The sequence below is a fragment of the Poromitra crassiceps genome, assembly GCF_964638095.1.
Source record: "Poromitra crassiceps genome assembly, chromosome: 3".
Taxonomy (NCBI): Eukaryota; Metazoa; Chordata; class Actinopteri; order Beryciformes; family Melamphaidae; genus Poromitra; species Poromitra crassiceps.
The window spans coordinates 66,624,876-66,642,942 of NC_139625.1; the positions used below are offsets into that span (position 1 = coordinate 66,624,876).

The 18,067-nt window shown below is 45.2% G+C and overlaps 2 protein-coding genes across 2 annotated transcripts in view; both read right to left on the reverse strand.

Moving 5' to 3' along the window:
- Nucleotides 1-12,017, reverse strand: part of rlf (RLF zinc finger) — a gene marked incomplete at its 5' end in the record, with an annotated part of 42,674 nt that extends 30,657 nt beyond the window's left edge. Inside the window, one exon of the mRNA XM_083632501.1 lies at nucleotides 11,838-12,017. Within this exon, the coding sequence (XP_083488627.1) occupies nucleotides 11,838-12,017 (180 nt within the window). The remainder of the gene's footprint in view (nucleotides 1-11,837) is intronic.
- Nucleotides 12,018-15,921: 3,904 nt separating this feature from the next.
- fuz (fuzzy planar cell polarity protein) lies at nucleotides 15,922-17,264 on the reverse strand (the record flags this gene model as incomplete). The annotated part of the gene is made up of 1 exon (XM_083633473.1): nucleotides 15,922-17,264. The coding sequence occupies exon 1, from the start codon at nucleotides 17,233-17,235 to the stop codon at nucleotides 15,922-15,924; it is 1,314 nt and encodes a 437-aa protein (XP_083489599.1). The 5' UTR covers nucleotides 17,236-17,264.
- Nucleotides 17,265-18,067: the final 803 nt, after the last annotated feature.

Below are 18,067 nucleotides of genomic sequence, written 5' to 3' on the forward strand. Positions count from 1 at the left end.
TATCCTTGTAGCTGAAATGAGAATAATAAAATCACATTATCATCATGTTCTCGTGTATTTATTTTGCTACCAGTTGAAAGCTTTGTTTTATTGTTCTGTTGTTATCTAAAATTAAATAAATTACCTCCACATCTGTTTGGCTCCTTGCCTCCCCTGCTTCAGCGTTTTCCTCGAGGATTTCACGGTACATCTCCAGCAAGGAATTGTTGTTGTTGCCGTCTGCCCTGGTCTTCTTTGCTTGTGGCTCTGCCGCCTGGTCAGCTGCATGTTCCCTGATGCTGTCCATCTTTTCACGCAACATCTCTGTGGCATGCCGTTTGGTGGCAATGATGAAGAAGCAGCTCTTATATCTGGGGTCCAAGATTGTTGCCAGATAATAAAGGGGCTCTGCATAGATGTCACTGAAGCGCCTTTCCACTTCTTCTAACAGGGTCCTCTTGGACGTTTTAATTCCCTGGTCTGTTGGCCTGGTCTTGTTGAACAGCTTCCACGGCGGGGATCACCTCTGCGGCTGTGGCTGTAGCTAAGATAATACTTTTAGTCACCTCTTCAAATGGCTCGGGAATGGTCAACATGTTTTCAATTAGCGTCCATTAGTACGGGCTTAGAGATGCAGCTAGTTGATCATCTGCTCCATATGCTCCCAGCACTCGCTTCTGCTCCACCAAACTCTTCAGCATATAGAACGTGCTATTCCATCGCGTGGCTACGTCTTGTTGGAGCCGTGCTTCTTTTCCCTGCCCCAGCAGCTGTGTCTGTAATGCATGCAGACGGGAATAGGCCAACTGGGAGTGCTTAAACTGGCCTACCATCTTCCTCCCGATTGCAACACAGTCTGATATGTACGGCAAGCTGTAAAGTGTGTGCCATACACCCCAAACTTGAAACCCCAAAGTCATTCATAGCCTTGGCCATATTGCGTGCATTGTCCCTGAGCACGACATGCACTCTCTCCTTTGCTATCCTCCACTGCTCAAACATCGCTGCATAAGCTTCGCAGATCACTTCCGCTGAATGGGAACCGTTGCACTCCTGTGCATGCAATACTGTCTTTTGCATGTTCAAGTCTTGATCCAGCCACTGAGCTGTCAAACTGAGCATACTCATTGGACTAACGTCAGAAGTCCATATGTCTGTGGTAAAACTGATTTTGCTTACGTTGTTATCGATCAGGCTATGAACGTGTGAGGCGATCTCATCATACAGGGCTGGCAGGAAAGTGTCTGCAAAGTAGCGTCTGCTTCGGATAGTATAGCGTGGCTCCACATGTGCTATTAGCCGACGAAATCCTGTGTCTTCTACCAGGGAAAATGGCTGGTCATCAAGTGCAATCATTTCCGCGATTTTCTTGGTAATTGCTTTAGTCTTTGGGCTGTCGTTAGCAAACTTCTTAGTTTTCAAACGCTTGTTGTATAGGCACTAAGGTTGCGGCACTCGCTTGTTTATTCTGTCTGCGGCTAGCTGCTAGCTCGCTAGCTGCTGCTTTTCCTGCTGCCTTCGCTGCGCTCGCTGCTTCGTATTCCTTCCACACGTCTTCACTGCCATGGCGAGTTTTCAGGTGATGTATGAGATTAGTTGTGTTGAAACTCGTAGGCTTCTTCCCTCCTCTCGGAATCTTTGCAGAACACTTTTTACAGACTGCAATTGCAGCGTCTTGCTCTGAAACTGTGAAATACATCCATACAGGCGCGGCCATTTTCTCTGTCTACTGCTTGAGGTGACAGTGACGTCACTAGCGTGCGACAGCAATACTCTGCTTCCAAACAAAGCCAAATTGGCACGTTATCGGATCTTTTTTATCGGAAAAATGCTATTATCGGAATAAATAATAATAACGCAAAATGGCCATATCGGCCGATAATTTATCGGTCTGATAATTATCGTGCATCCCTACTGACATTGGATCGGTCCCATCCCTAGAGCGTAACTCGAACTGGTTAAAGTGACTATCGCGGCGTTTTAAGCCAGAACGATTGGCCAGAACACTTACGCCATGTCTACATTAAGACGTATTGCACTTCGTTTGCATCTACTGTCCACACTACCTCTATTATTTTGAGTGTTAAACACGAAGACTCCGGTCTCCGGCGCCTGAGCCTGTCTTCGTAATCAGAATCCGTCTTTGAATGCTACTGTGGACATGGAATGTTGAAATGATGCAACTAACCTACTTGTACAGCAGGTGGCGGTAAGCAGCTTGAAGCTGTCAGCGACCCGCCTACAAACAACAGAAGAATAAAGTGCGTGGATGTTGAATGCACTGACGCTATCTTGTTGTCTGCTAGCCTTCTTGCTCATCGTGCTACAGCTAGCTGTTGCTACACTTACACTAGTGTACTAGCTACTGCCCGCAAAACAACAATTAGTGATGGGTGGGCCGCAGTTATAACCGCGCTGACCGCAGATATTCCGCCCCGCGGGCGGGCCAGATCATAAAAATAAACATTCTGATTAATAGCGGATGGGTTGCGGGCGGTTGAAACGATGTATCATTAATGAGGAAAAATAATATTAATTACGTTCTCTAGTCTATGAACGTATTTTAAGCTACATTTTTCGTCAGGCACATTCTTAGTCGCCTACTGTAGATCCCCCAAAGGACCCACGGCCGTAAACCAAACAATTCAGCCATGTGCTCTCCACTTTTCGTCCATATATGGTCAATGATGTCACGCTCAAAAAGGAATCTCCGCTGAAGACGTGTTTGAAGAGAAGACGCGTTCGTATTTTCCCATACAATGAGGCAATCAAGTAAACTAAACCTAAAGCTATAGCATTAGCCGAGTAAACTACATGAGGGTAAGTGGTGCACTGGACATAATATAGCATGGAAGTTTATTTGGAGTCTTGGACTGCATCGATCTCACCAACGGCAGCAGAAACCGTAAGTTCGCTCCTTTTATAGCGTTTATAGCGTTGGGTGCATGGCGGGCGCGGATCTATAAATAGTATGAAATAATGTGCGCGGATTTATGGCGGGCGGACGGTTCATGCATACACGCGGATTAGGATGGCATAAAAGCTCATCCGCGCATCTCTAGTGGATATTATCTCCAGACCTCGTGTCACCACCCTGCCCCGGGCGCCTGCGGCTTGACATTACCTTCCACAAAATTGAGGTAATCTTCAGCTAACGTAATTGCATGATATTTAACATGCCCATTTGTCAAATATTACATGAGGACTAACATTATAGAGTAGCAGAAGTTACGTGTTAATGTTAAACTTTATTGCTTGCTGCACAGATTCGCACGTAGTGTTGCAGTAAACAAACGCCCATGTTTTGACTAACGTACTAACGTAAGATTGGGTTATTTTATACAGAATAGGCACCTAATTTGGATCATTAAATGAATGCGGCAAATGTGTTTCTCCATATTTTTGCATGACGGAGAAGAGAACAGAATATATGACAATGTTTCATTTGGACCAAAAAATAAATAAAATGTATCATTTTTATTTTTGACCAGAGTGGAATGTTATATGGTCTCTGATTCTAAATATAGCTGAATCGCTTGGCTTGACAAAGTATTTTACGAAATGTAGATGGGGAAAATGAATGGCGGATGAAATCCCTTGGTTCGTATGCTGCATATGCCTGAAGAGGGAGTGACTTTGGCTCTTTATTTAGATCGCATCCTTGTACGTTCACTCCATTCTTCTAAAAGAGAGAACGTTGTTTCATATGCTGTGAAGGGCTGCTCAGATCTTTACAGTGAGTGTGGTATGGCTGTTAAAAGTTTAAATACTTTAAAATGCTCAGCGCAATGCATGGAATAGTTGCATCGCTCGTGGGCCAGGCAGTGAAAGCAAGCATGAGGCAGACTTGCTTTGATGTGTAACGAACGGTGGCTGGCTGATAGTGGTGTTTAACCTGGTTAGACACGCAGCCCTGCTCCCCAGACTCCCAAGCTGTGCTGTCAAAGCAGTCTGACGACCACTGCCAACGCGCCGAGGTGTATGAAGCAGACCAACGCTTCTCGCTGTGATGTGTGAATTCCTGGTTGCGGACTTTCTGAGTAGACGCAGCCGCCTCCCCTACGTGCATCTCAACGAATGACGATGCATTTAATCGATCACGTGTCTTGAAAACGACATACTCTGCCTCTGATTGGCCCTGATATTACTCAATCACTCCGCTGTCCTGTGTGTATGTGTGTGTTTGTGTGAGAGAGAGAGAGACAGACACACAGTGGGCCAATGTGGAGTTTTGCGAGGGGGGGAAAAATCTGTAAAACTCTGATGTGCGCTCATCGGTGCGTTGTGGGGGTGCGCCATAAATGTATTAATGAATGGGAAACACTGGTGCTAGATTTCATTCGGAACCGCACCGAGACCACCTCTTTCAACCGGTCTCGGTCCGATTGTTTGGTGCGCTTTTGGTGCTCACCAGAGTTCGCTGCTTTCACACCTGCCCAAAAGAACCGCACTAAGGGGGAAAAGAAATCAAGTGCTATTCAACCAAACCAACCGAGGTATGTGTGAAAACGGCCTTAAAAACCAATATGAAAAAGAAACGTGAAAAGATCATGGATCGTGATCCTGCCTAGGGGTGGGCGATATGACGATCTTAGATCGTTACGATTAGAATGGGTCCACGATCTGCCTTTACAGACAGATCGTTAGAATCGCGCTACATGCAGTGCACATTCTATCAGTTGCATTTCTATGTCTGAAAGACGCTTCCAAAGTTGTCCTCCCCTCCCCCTTTTCACTTCACAAAGTGCAGAGCAGCATGGAGGACGACAACACGGAGGGGGGAGTTGGACATTAAAAATAGCGTCACGTACGATGAAAATGAATTTGGGGACGGAGCCGGGACGATAGTTGAAAAAATAAAAATAGCCTAAACACACGCTCTGCTCGTTACAATGAACGGGGATGAAAATGACCCGAACGCAAATGAAACCTCTTTACAACAACACACACGCACACTAAACAAACATGCGGGTAGAGAGACAGACAGGCAGATAGAGTGGAACTCATGGCGCAATGTTATTTTAAAGGTCCCATTCCGTGCAAAAGCTGTTTTTACTTGTAAATGCATATACTGCTGTCATCCCTCCCTGTAATGAGTGATCACAAGCTCAGAACTGCCACAGTTGGATTTGTCCCTATCCAGCTTCCCCCTGCAGTCTCCTTCAAGCCACGCCCCCTAACGCTCTGTTCCCCAGACGGGGTATTGGGACGTCACGATGGTCTTCAAGCATACTGCGCGGGTCTCTCTCACACAAGCTACCGGCACCATTTTGTCTATAGCCACAAAATTAACACTTCTAGCTGGAGCGACGCCAACTGTACGTGATCCAGCAACTGCGGAGGTGCATTCGGTAAGTCTAGGCATTTTGAGATGTCCTCTTTAGCGTATCAACCGTTAACACATTCAGTGCCACAGCGCTTCAGTAAAATTGTCTGGAGCCTGTGCCAGATTCACTTCCATTCAGTTGAAAACAGCTATAGAATTTTTTCTATTATGGCTATATTAACGGGGCTGAACTTTAATGAAACATTGAACACTCCTGCTTCTTCCAAAGAAGAAATTTTGTTTCTAGACAGTTCCATTATGAAATTACAGCCTCTCAAAAAAGTGCACTTTCAAGGGTTTTCTGTCGTTTTTTTTTAGTTTCCAAGATATAGGCCCTTTTATGAATACCTTTTGCACTCTAATTCCGAGCACATTCACTGACTCTGGCTGGTGTTTTCTGATGTGGTGGCGTGTGGTGTGGTTTCTGTGAAGCCTGTGTGCCACACACCCCTCTCCCCCCCCCCCCCCCCCCCCTCCCCCCTCTCCCCTCTCCACCTCTGAGCTGTGGGCTCCTCCCACACGCACAGAGTTTGTTTTCTCGTTTTTGCCCCGGACAGATCCCAGCGCCCATCAAGAAGGAAATGATGTGCGCTGGCAAACGCGACTGAACGAAAAGGCTTGGCCGTTCGGCTTCGGATGCTGGCTTTCTAGGAAATCGTGTGGAGATAGATAGAAGCATAAGAGCTCAGTTGTGAGCGCGGATGCAGCCGAGCCCACTGTCCGCTGTAGACAGAGCAATATATATGGCTCTGGCTGAAGCATGCATCCGTTTCCACTTTGATCGCCGCTTTCTCCGCTGTCTCCTGTACAAAGTAAAGGATCTGAGGTGGGTGGAGCAGCTCCTGTGACGATGTTTAAGGTGGCGCCGTGTGATCCCTTGAAGGGATTCATGCTCACTGGCTAGGTACGACCTTAAACAGCAGAATTATGGAATAATATGAATTATGATTTTAGGACGTCCACAGACGTCCTTGGCACTCCTCGTTACTTTTTTTTAGGACGTCCACAGACGTCCTTGGCACTGAATGTGTTAAGTTAGCGATAGCTCGCAACCTAGCGTGCTGGTCCACAGACGCTAATCTGATTGGCCGCTGGGAGCCTGGGGCGGGCTCTCCCTCAGCGGCCAATGGGAACTGTTAGTTCTGAATATATTATAGAAACAGACCATTCTTGGGAAGCGACGAGATGAGGAAGTGAGAACTCCGTCACAACAAACGGGGTTGCTATATTTTCGACAAATTAATCCAGAATCATGTTTTATGGACCAGAGACACACGTTTTTAAGAGGTTACAGCTGCACGAATTGGGACCTTTAAGAGGCATTGCTCTTAAAGGGATAGTTCGTTTTTTTTTAAGTGGGGTCCTATCAGCTAGTTGCATACACTAACTGAAATAGGTACAGTGATCTGGGCGCTGAGCGCACCGTTTATCGAGATCCAGCACTCCAAGCAGCTCTGTCTCTCTACTACACGGGGTCAAGAACTAAAATGTAATTTAGCCACTTAAAACAACGCCCACCTAAACAAATCGATATCTGTGTACATGCACGCTCTATTTTGACAATTTTCAGCGCTTTACTTTTCCGCCAAACAGCCGTCGCATTCGGCACTGCTTTTTCTCCCAACCGCACAGCGGTTTACAAAACAGGAAGGCTTAGAAGAGAGACAAAACACTGACTTACTTTAGAGACAACAAGTCACCTGGCCTCTCTGGTCTGGGACGTTTTCCCCAATTTATCTTGGGAATGGTGAAAAAGGTCTGCAGGACAGGACACCGGCATTTAGGCAGCATATGGCAGTTCCTCGTATCTCTCTTTCTGCCTGTTCACTCTCTCTCTGCAAAAGTTCCTCTTCTGTATATTACTCTCTCTGGTTCATAATTGTATCCTCTTGTCACCAAGGTGAATGGCATATCGTCCTCGCTATCAAAATCACTCATATTTTCGTTTGTGTATTCTATTTGTTGTCTTCACTAACAAGCTGGGAGAAATAACACAAACTAACAGCTGATCTGCGGAGTAATCCAGCACCGCGGCTCTGTGCAGGCTTTTAGCGGAGGAATACGGTAGTTGTACGGTTGGGAGAAAAAGCAGTGCCGAATGGGCTGTTTGGCGGAAAAGTAAAGCGCTGAAAATTGTCAAAATAGAGCGTGCATGTACACAGATATCGATTTGTTTAGGTGGGCGTTGTTTTAGGTGGCTAAATTACGTTTTAGTTCTTGACCCCGTGTAGTAGAGAGACAGAGCTGTGGAGGCTGTTGCTTGGAGTGCTGGATCTCGATAAACGCTGCGCTCAGCGCTAGGCATGGGTCGATTTCCGGTTTTACCGGTTCGGTTCAGTGTACGAGCCCAAACCGGTTTGATCACGTGCGAACCGGAAAAACCTAAAAAAAAAAAAATCTTTTTTTTTGCCAGTCCATTCTGATTGCACTATTGTTCGTATTAGCCTCTTCTTACCGGTTCGGTTCAGTGTACGAGCCCAAACCGGTTTGATCACGTGCGAACCGGAAAAACCTAAAAAAAAAAAAATCTTTTTTTTTGCCAGTCCATTCTGATTGCACTATTGTTCGTATTAGCCTCTTCTCAAGTTGCACTAGTATGCAAAAGTCTTATTTTGTTTATTATGTTGATGTTTGAAGAAAAGTTAAGCTGAATAGTTATGAGAAATAAATACAGGGTGTGTTTGTTACACAGGTGTCCTGCTTCTTTTTATTCAGTATCATTGCTGGTTGACAATACCAGCTTAGAGGTGTATTATCGCTATCAGGTGGACTGAAGTTGCACTACAGACAGTTATGGGCCACACTCGGGAGCCCTGCTAAAAAAAAAAAAAAAAACTTTAATTACAAAAAAAATCTGTATACCGGTTCGATCCGGTTTAGACGGCAATATCGAAGCGGTTTTAAAATTTTCAAACCGACCCAGCCCTACTCAGTGCCCAGATCACTGTACCTATTTCAGTTAGTGTATGCAACTAGCTGATAGGACCCCACTTCAAACAAACCGAACTATCCCTTTAATCTGCTGTCATCCTGCCTCGTATTCCCAGGTGAGCTCTGTTTCCCCCTCTCTCACTCAACGCTGTGGTGTGTGTGCGTGTGTATGCCGAGCCGCATGTCGAGCCACATGTCAGACAGACAGAGCTGAGAGCTCTCTCTCTCTCCGTCTGTCACTCTCTCTCTCACCATTAAACTAGCTAATTAAAATTATAACAATCACGTGAAAGATCACCCAACAAAAGCAACCGATGGTGGACTCAAATCGCAGATAGCCCATATATATTCATCCCATTGACCAACCCTACTGTATAGCTGAAATAATAGTGAACCAATAGATAGATAGATAGAGATAGATAGATAGATAGATAGAGTGAGCATGTGCATGCTTGTGAACATTATTTCTTAGCATATGAATTATTGTAAACTCAGCAGAAACTAACGACATGAAAATATTTATAAAAATTGTATTTTAAATTTCCATGACTTTTCCCAGGTTTCTCATGACCATACGAACCCTGAAATTAGTCTGTACTTGTACTGTTCAGTAACTTGCAAAATAGTCTTAAAAACCAATATGAAAAAGAATCGTGATAAGATCGTGGATCGTGATCCTGCCTGAAAAAAATCGTGATATGATATTTTTGCCATATCGCCCACCCCTAATCCTGCCTGAAAAAAATTGTGATATATTTTTGCCATATCGCCCACCCCTAAACGCAAGCACGCACCAACCAATTACATCCCTCTTCTTTCGGCTTGGGCAAAACATTACCACGTCAAGCCAATCACAGACACACTACTTTTCATGTTTTGTCCCAACTGCTACACAAACTTTACTTATCCACAAAAATGTGATTACAAAATGGTATCTGGTACAACATACTGTATGCGTGGCGTTCGCTTCAGCAAGCAGTAGGCCAGCCTAAAACTGTCACGTTTTCCAGGGTCCGGCAATATGCTAGGTTTCGACCTAGCCCTTTGTTGTTTTCCATCATTTACTTTCCACCAGCCCTGTGTCCAGTCTAGTCAATTGAAAAAATACTAAGTTTTTGGGGCAAAGGGCAATTTAAAAAAAAATCAATGCATAATTTTGCTAAAGCGTAGTGCGTGTGTTCTTCATCGTCTTCTTCTCGCAAGCAGCTTGCAGGGGCTGAGTGCGTGTTAGAGATGGAAATGGAAATTAAATGAATGAAAATAAAATTATCAAAATCTTGGGGCCAATGTCTGCCCTTCATAGCTTTTAGGGGCATTCTGAGATTTCTTGGGGCATTTTTGCACTTGCCCCTGGCAAATTTCCTACGCTGTGTGTGTCACATCCATCTTCACCAGCTGGTTCACACAGTTGACATTGAACCATCATAGAGCACTATCTGTATCCCAAGAGTCCCATTTGACAGATGGCAGCACCTTGCTGCCATCCTCGTCTATAAAAGCGACTAAATTAATTCCCCTCAGTCTAAATCTGCAGTTCTCTCTGGGGTAGCTAAGGATAATAGCTCAACCCCAGAGACCTGCATGGATGTACAGTACTAATGACATCCGGACAGCTTCTGATTTGAAGAGAGAATCTTTGCCAATACAGAATTCCCATTATTTATTTATACCTAAAGCAAAAATCTTTAAAATCACCCAGAGTACTAGGGTGGAAAACAACTGCCACCATCCAAATCTATACAGTAGTTATTTTGTATGTTACAGTATGTTTTTATCCTACATTTATCTTTTTAAACTTACGTGTTCAACATTCATGTGCAAAGACTACGAAGGACAAATTAGCTATTCTGGCACATAAATGTTGATTAATGCACACTGTCCCTGTAAAAAATAAATTACACGAAGTAAAGTAAATTCAGGTATATTTCAGGTGTGACTTAACAGATTATCTACTCTACAAGCCTCTTTGGTAGGTAACCAAGCTTAATTAAAAAGATCATATTTCATTCAAAACGATCTAGTAGTTGGCTTATATAAGGGACTGTCCGATATTAGGTGGGGTGCTGGGGGGTCAAAAGAAAAGGGGGAGGGCATTTAGATTTTATTTTGAGTGCTGGGGAGGGCAAGGTATTTTGTTTTGAGATAGGACTGGGAGGGCATATACAGTTTTTTCTTTTCTGTTTTGTATTGGTTTGCATTGTGTTGTCCTTTCTCGTATTCGCAGAGGTATAGCACTATTTGTTTCACCCGAGCGCTCCTATGATGCGAGCAACCGTGCAAATGCATGGTTAAGTTGTGCTCATTTCAAAGGTTATAAACCACGGTGGCAAGTTTACATTAGCCTAATAGCTACATTGGTCGACTAACTGACCACATGACCAAATGATGTGATGATATACAGTATGACCATTACTCGTGATGGGCGCACCCGCACATCCAACATTCCTTTCTGTCCATATAGGCCTTTGAGGAATATCGTACTATGCCACCGGTGATAAAAAGTTACACTGTTGATTTATTTCAAACAAACTAGGTCGTTATCATGCTGAACTTGTGGGTGGGGAGGGCAGATCGTTTTTGTTTTTTTTACAGGTGCAGGGGGAGGGCAGAGAGAAAATAATATAAATGTCAGGGAGGACAGTTGATTTTTTTTTATATATCATATTTTACGCCATCCCACCCCACGTAAATAATATTGGACAGTCCCTAATGAAAGTGAAACAGTGGCAGGCGGTTCGGGGGATTTACCCACCCCTCTGGCCACTGGCCAGTACAAAAAGGTTGTTTCCTGCTCTATCTGTCACAGTATGCACAAACGTGTGCCTCCCATTCTGTCACTGAAGCAACTACTGGATTTGTAGTTGCAGAAGATTCAGTCTTGCTTGTTCGTTTCTAATTGTGTGAAACTTACTGTTGTTCACAAATCTATGATGTTAGGAAGAAAATAAATGCAAATGTGGAAGTCTGCTGTTGCCAGAGGGTTATTACAACATTGTCAATTCTTTTTTTTATACATAAAAAATATGCTTAAGTAGTCGCCGCTGGATTTGCCTCAAACACGGGTAATACCTTACATAGCTACTACAATGAATGAAACCATATTTCGCATTCATACCCTCCAGCTGGATAAATAAGATAAACAAAACGAGATGTCGCCCCGCCCCACACACATGTAACGCTAACGTTATGCATCTTGTAACATCAGCGGCAATAACATGCCAATGTCAAACCTCTGTTAACGTTATATGTTTTATAAATGGCTTGCAGTGTCTGAAATAACAGTTCGCCAAGTTGACGTTATATTAGCATTATATAAAACGAAAGCGAGCGAGCTGACTGTGCAACTTGAGTCAGCATGCAGGACATCCCTCTGCTGCGAATGTCTCATTATCCTGATATAATAACCACACTAACTGGCTGCTGAACATGTTTTGCGGTTAATAAAATGTGTGCATAAGAGTACGATTAATAACCAGCGCCCTCGTGCTCTCTGAAATACACCCACCCTAAACTAGCGGGCCTGCAGGCTAGTAGGAGGAAAAACAACCCTGGGTAGCTAAGCTAGGCTAACGATAGCTTCGATAGTGCATGTACAGGTTACCTGACAGAAGTTGTCGCAGTACTCGGTGGAGGATATTGTGGATATGTCTTGTTGCCTGAGTACATCTTCAAAGGCTCTCAATGTGGCCAACAGGGTTTCCATCGCAACCAGAGTGTCCTCGGCTACGTCCAGGGCCCGGTTGCTCCATTCGAGCACTGGCTCGACGTTTCTTTCCGCCATCTTCGCTCTCCGCCACGGCGCGTATGCAGCCCGTGCAGACTGATGCTGCCTTCAAGAGCTGTCGGAAATATTGAGATTATGAGTCGAACTTCACATAAACGACCTAAACAAGAATGGGAACATTTGACTTTCTTATAAAATACGAATGACAGAGGTGTGGAGTTCAGGCGAGGGACAGAACGGAAGGCCGATTGTATCATTATCTATTTGACAGTCCATGTCAGTAATTAATTTAGGTTCCTTGCATGTTATGTTATATAACTTTTGCCACTAAATTAGTTAAATATCTATTACGCATGACGCACCACTTCACACATTCTGTTCATGCAGAACAAGGTGGCTATGTGCGGCTTTAATGCTGAGATTAACCATGGATGTATTATTAACCAACGATCAATACTTTGCGCTCGAATCGAAATAGCATTCAGATATTTACGAGAAGTACTTGAAAGCGGCATGTCATGTGACGTGACCTACTCCACTTGAACATATAGCACTGTAAAAATGCACTTTAATATGTGGATGTCAAATTGTTTTTCGACTTTAAAAAAAAACGACCCCCCCCCCCCCAGTTATCACCCCATGTTCATGCTGATTATTACTTTTTTCCCAAATATAATTTTAGTGTTTACCCCCAACATTCTTGATGGCAGTTGTTTCAGAATGTTTGATTGGTGTGTCATGGCTTAAATCTGCATAAAATTGCACAGATAAATCTAAACCCAAACCTGTATCAGCTTACTGTGAAGCTTCCTTGACTTTGTTGTGCACCAGAAATTGTTTAGGGCCAGACCTAATTCTGTCTTTGACAAACATTGGGAAACTAGTGAAAATACTACTTTAAGAGCACAACTCTGATCTACAGGCGCACACATGTATAGTTATCAGCCTTTTCTATCCTGACCCAGAAATACATCCGTCCTGTGGTCAGAGAAGAAATGAGGTAGAATTGTTGTTTGCGGATTATCAGCATACAGTGGTTTCACAAGAAGGAGCAGACCTCTGTGGCCTGAAGGGGTTGGTGCTGGAGGACACACAGAAGAGCAGGGGGTCCTGCAGGGTGTTCTGCATGCAAAACTGTTGAAGGTCTGCAGCTGCCTGGGAGACCATACAAGGCACCACAGAAGACAAGTCAACCATCACATCAGCCAGTGGTCCTCAAATAGTTATTTACAAAGGCCAACCCACAATATGTATGGTTTAATTTCCAGTTCATTGACAAGAAGTGACACCAAAGCAGGACATTGTACATTTCAATCTCCTCTCCCAAACTGCAGTATGACCGCTTGGTTTCCAACTCTTCAAATACCATCTCTCAGGAGGAAAAATAGTTAAAAATTTACATAATCACAAACCAAACCAGGTTGTTGTTGGATCATGGTAAAGAGTTTCAATTGCAGGCATTGATGTTACAGAACAAATCAGAAAGAAGTTGCTACTTCTGTTATCAGTACTGTATCAGATTTAAGGATGAATAATCCAACAACTGTACCCCACCCAATTTCCAGAACTTTGATTTGATCGTACAGAAGGGTATCGGCGCTGTTCTCTTACATTTTCAAGGCAAGAGAGAAGGGGAAACAGAAAGGTAATGTAGCAGCCGGTAATGCTATTGTAACGAATTGCCAGTAGAAACACCAGTTATTGATAAATTTTGCATATATTATCATTAAGTTTAAATCACTTATGTGATAATGATTCATCATTCATTGATACAAATGTCTTTAAAATTAACCAAATATAGATTTGTCAGAAATTATATGGGACAGGAGTCTATCTGTGGTCCAACTCTGCTCAATCAACAGCAGACACCAGCTGATCCAATTTAAAGTCACTCACCATCTTCATTATTCGAAGTCTAAAGGTCCTTACACATCAGGAGTGTTTTTGTGTGCGATTAATTTGCACGTCAATGATATTTTCCGAACCTATATCAGTCAATGCAACCGTGCATACCAACAGCGAAGTTTCGCTGAGCGTTATTGCGGTGTTTATTTTTTATAACCACGGTCGATTTTTCAGAAATTCGCTTCCGACATGTACACATCTGTGGCTATGATTGACAGGTGGGTCAAAACTCGCATCACAATTTCGTGCCGTATATTTGCATCGCTCTTGATGTGTAAGGACCTTAAGTTGCACAAGATCTACCCTTCGGTCTCACCACTTTGTGATAGGTGTCAAGTGTTAGAGGGTACATTGTCCAATGCCTTTTGGTTTTGCCCTTTATTATCTACATTTTGGTCCAAAATATTTGATTGGTACTCCAAGGCCTATAAAGTAACCCTTCAGCCGGAGACAGAACTTGCCATCTTCGGCTGCTCTGAATCTTCTCTGCTCCTTCCTACTGCTGTGCAGCAGTCTCTGACGCAGGGGACGACCGTTGCCAAGAGACTCATCCTAAGGGAGTGGAAGTCTAGCCTGGGTAAACCCAGCCCCCAGTGACCTGCTCTCAGGCTCACCCTGCTTACAGTCACAAGGTGACTGGGAACTGAGAGAGCAGGTCACGTGGGGGCTGGGTTTACCTAGGCTAGTGGAAGTCCCCCTCCCCACCTTCTTTTCAGCTATGGCTGTCAGACATGGTTTCAGTTATACGTATGGAGACTCAGGTTCCTGAGGACCAATTCACTTAGGAAGTTTTCTACCATCTGGGACCCATTTATGGCCTACTTGGACGAGGTTAGGGGCAACGGGTAACTCACCTAGCTGATCTCTCGTTGACTCCTACTGGATTCTATATATCGTCTCTTAGAAGCACATAAGCACATTATGCGACTGGTAGCACCTCACTATGATGTTGTAATGTTGATATGTGTATGCTTTTTCTTTCTTTTCCTTTCCTGTGACTGAGCTTGTTTGTCTTTGTTGATTTTTGTTGTTGTTTTTTTACTGCATATAAAAAATGAAAATAAAATATATATAAAAAAGAAAAAGTAACCAAATATAAAGAATAAAAATCACAACTTTGTTTTGTTCCCATGAACTCGGAACTTATCTTATTATAATTAGAGAAGTATCTGTGTGTGTGTGTGTGTGTGTGAGAGAGAGAGAGTGAGTGAGTGAGTGAGTGAGTGAGTGAGTGAGTGAGTGAGTGAGTGAGCAGAAAACGGCCACGGCTATGCTGTTTTACATACGATCGGGGTGAAACTTTCAGGGGGCGTAAAGACCACCCCTGTGGGTGACCTACTGGATTTTTTAATTAGGTGATTGCCCTAATTACCTAATGATGTGATGTCATCAGTGATGTCAGTGATGTCATCAGTGATGATGTCATGTTCCAGACCAGGGGGGGTGTAACTCACAGGGGGTCCCCACGGGTCCGTAAAAACAGATTACTTCAAGACAACTTATGCCAGTCTTATAATTCAGTCAAATTCATCCCATTGATGAGGCCAAATGATTCAAACTGCAGCAGCACACATTTGAACACAGCAGATATTAAAAACTAGACATCTCGCGCTAGATTCCTAGGCTCGCCCGCCCTGCATCTCACCTAGCTGGCCCTGCAGCTTGCATACATACGGCTCACTCTGCCAAATTTTTGAATCGTCTTTGCTTGACAATCCGCTGAAGTCCACGGTTATCCATGATATTAATTTGTTTTGGAAAGGATCTGTATGTATATATATATAGATAGATATATAGATAGATAGAACAGTAATGAGGGTTTTCAACTTCCAAACATGGAATTTGAAAACCTCATTACTGTTTTGCAAACACAGGTTTGCCCTGCCTTTTCGACACAAAATGGCCACTGTGAAAAGGGTCAATAAAGAGTCAGAAGAGAAGCCCGAATGCCAGCGTTGAAAACACATTCCAGAGGAATAGGTAATCTCAATTTAATGGCTGATTAAGTCATACCAGGCAATCTTAATGAAATGCTGTGCCCACGTAAAATGTCACATTAAAACCCAGTGGTTGCAGTGATAGCGGAGAGGGTCTGTGTGGCCACCGTGCGCAGGGCAAAGGTGGGTACTGACAGTGGGGTGAGCAGGAAGAGCTGGTGCTGCAGAGTCTGCAGGCCAAAGTATTTGCACTCCTCTGCCACTAGATAGCACTGTAGCGGCTGGTGGGAGAAGCCAAGGGAAAGGTCTTGAGCATTGACTCTCTGAGCCTTCTCCTCCGGCGAGGCGCTCAGCGCCTCCTCCTGGCTGAAGTAGCGTGTGGTGCTGAAGATGTAGAAGAGCTTGAGGAGTTCCCAGCAGCGGGCCTTGGAGGGTAGAGCGGGCTCACTGGGTGGAGGGTGAGTGGAGTTCCATGCACAGGAGACGGAGCGGCGTGTTTCGCGGTTGATGAGAAGCAGTGCCAGCACATCGGGGCGCAGGGATACAGATCCTGGCAGGCAGCGCTCCCCGACAGCCAGACACCCTCTCAGGGTCTCCACCACGGGTGACCAGAAACGCCCCACCAGCCCGTTCTTGGCTCGGTGGAGGGAAGGTGTCGGGCCGCACAGCACGCACACGTCTGCCCCCGGGAGCAGCTGGAAGCGGAGCAGGCGGTGGGCCACGGTGGGGCTGCCCTGTGGAAGGAACACTGGGTAGTCACAGGCGGTCGACCCAGACGCTGCGATGGAGCGCATCAAAGCGGAGAGCAGCACTACTTCCTGCGGCGCCAGGCGCCACCACTTCTCAGTGGCCGCAGCAATCCGCCCGTGGACCATGAGGCAGCCGAACTCGCTGTCCGCAGCCTGCGTGAAGCCTTCCATGGCCTCCTGGAGAGCAGTGGGGTCGGGGGGCAGCAGGCAGTCGGCGCAGTGCGTCAGGTTCCCCGCGATGCCCTCTAGCCCCTCCTCCAACAGCTGGTCAATGAGGCCGAAGCAGGATCGCAGGTCTCTCTTCAGTCGCTCCACGTTCCTGGTGCTGGCCAGCTCGTCCTGCCCCAGCACCAGCACCATGCAGTTCCACACATTCTCCAGCAGGCGGCGTAAGTGCAGCTCCTCCTCTTTGCTGCTGCTGCCTCCACCAGCTCCCACCTGTTGCCCTCCATTCACAGCGATGAGCATCACACTGTCCTGGAAGACCCTCCAAACCACTTTCCCCCCACGTTCGGTCTCACAGCTGGACAACAAGACTCCCTGGCCACCTCCGAACATGTGAACCCCGTTCAGAGAGCCGATGACAGAGAAGGGGAGTTGCTTGGAGGCTCCCCTTGTGAAGAGAGGAACCCCGCTGCTGGCTGTGAGGCAGATGAGCTGTGTTGAGCCATCCTGCAGCATCATCTTGGGGTTGGATCTGGTGACTCTTGGAGCACAATTAACAGATCCACTGTTCAGATGTGGGAGACATTAGCAACTAGTTAACTTTGGTTTGATATCAGTGAGAAGAATGGTACTAGCTAGCAGCCTAGTTAACCTAACATTAGTCTCGCTGGCCAGCCTCAGCTGGCTGGCCTGAAGTACGAACAAGGAGAAGACAAACCATCGCGCAGCCAAAGTAAGTTGTAACTGTGGTGTCGATGACGAATGGGCCGGTCATTCACTGGCCACGTACCGGTAGTTAGCTTCGTTAGCGTTAGTTCTATTTCAACTTCACTTACTACTAGTAAGTTTTAAACAACCAACTAGCTTGTATCCATACCTAACGAAACAACCGTCGTTTCCACGGCAACTCGGTCACATGATTCCTTCTTCGGCGAGCGCGTGGTGATAGCTTTACTGAGCTGATCTAGCAGCAGTTATTCCTTACCCACTTTATTAAAGCACTCTGGGAGAGAGACGACAAGACCAGAGAAGACTGATCTGGGTTCAGTGCCTATGGTTCAGTGACAGTAAAACAATGTTTTTTTTTTACTTGCTGGCAGGAGCAGGACCCGCCCTACTCTGCCTCTGATTGGGTTAGGTTTAGGCATGAAGAGTGATGATTGGTAGTCTGGAGCCGTTTCCACCGCTTCTGGACCTGGGGGCGTAAACCAAGGAGACGGAAACAGTCGCTCTGAGTCTACCCTACCAGAAACCTGCGCCAAAAAAATCCTAACCCTCGATTAATTTTCGGATGCAAAGCTTCTGTATTGGCTTAAAAGATGTGATATTGTGAATCTGCTAAGTTTCTACA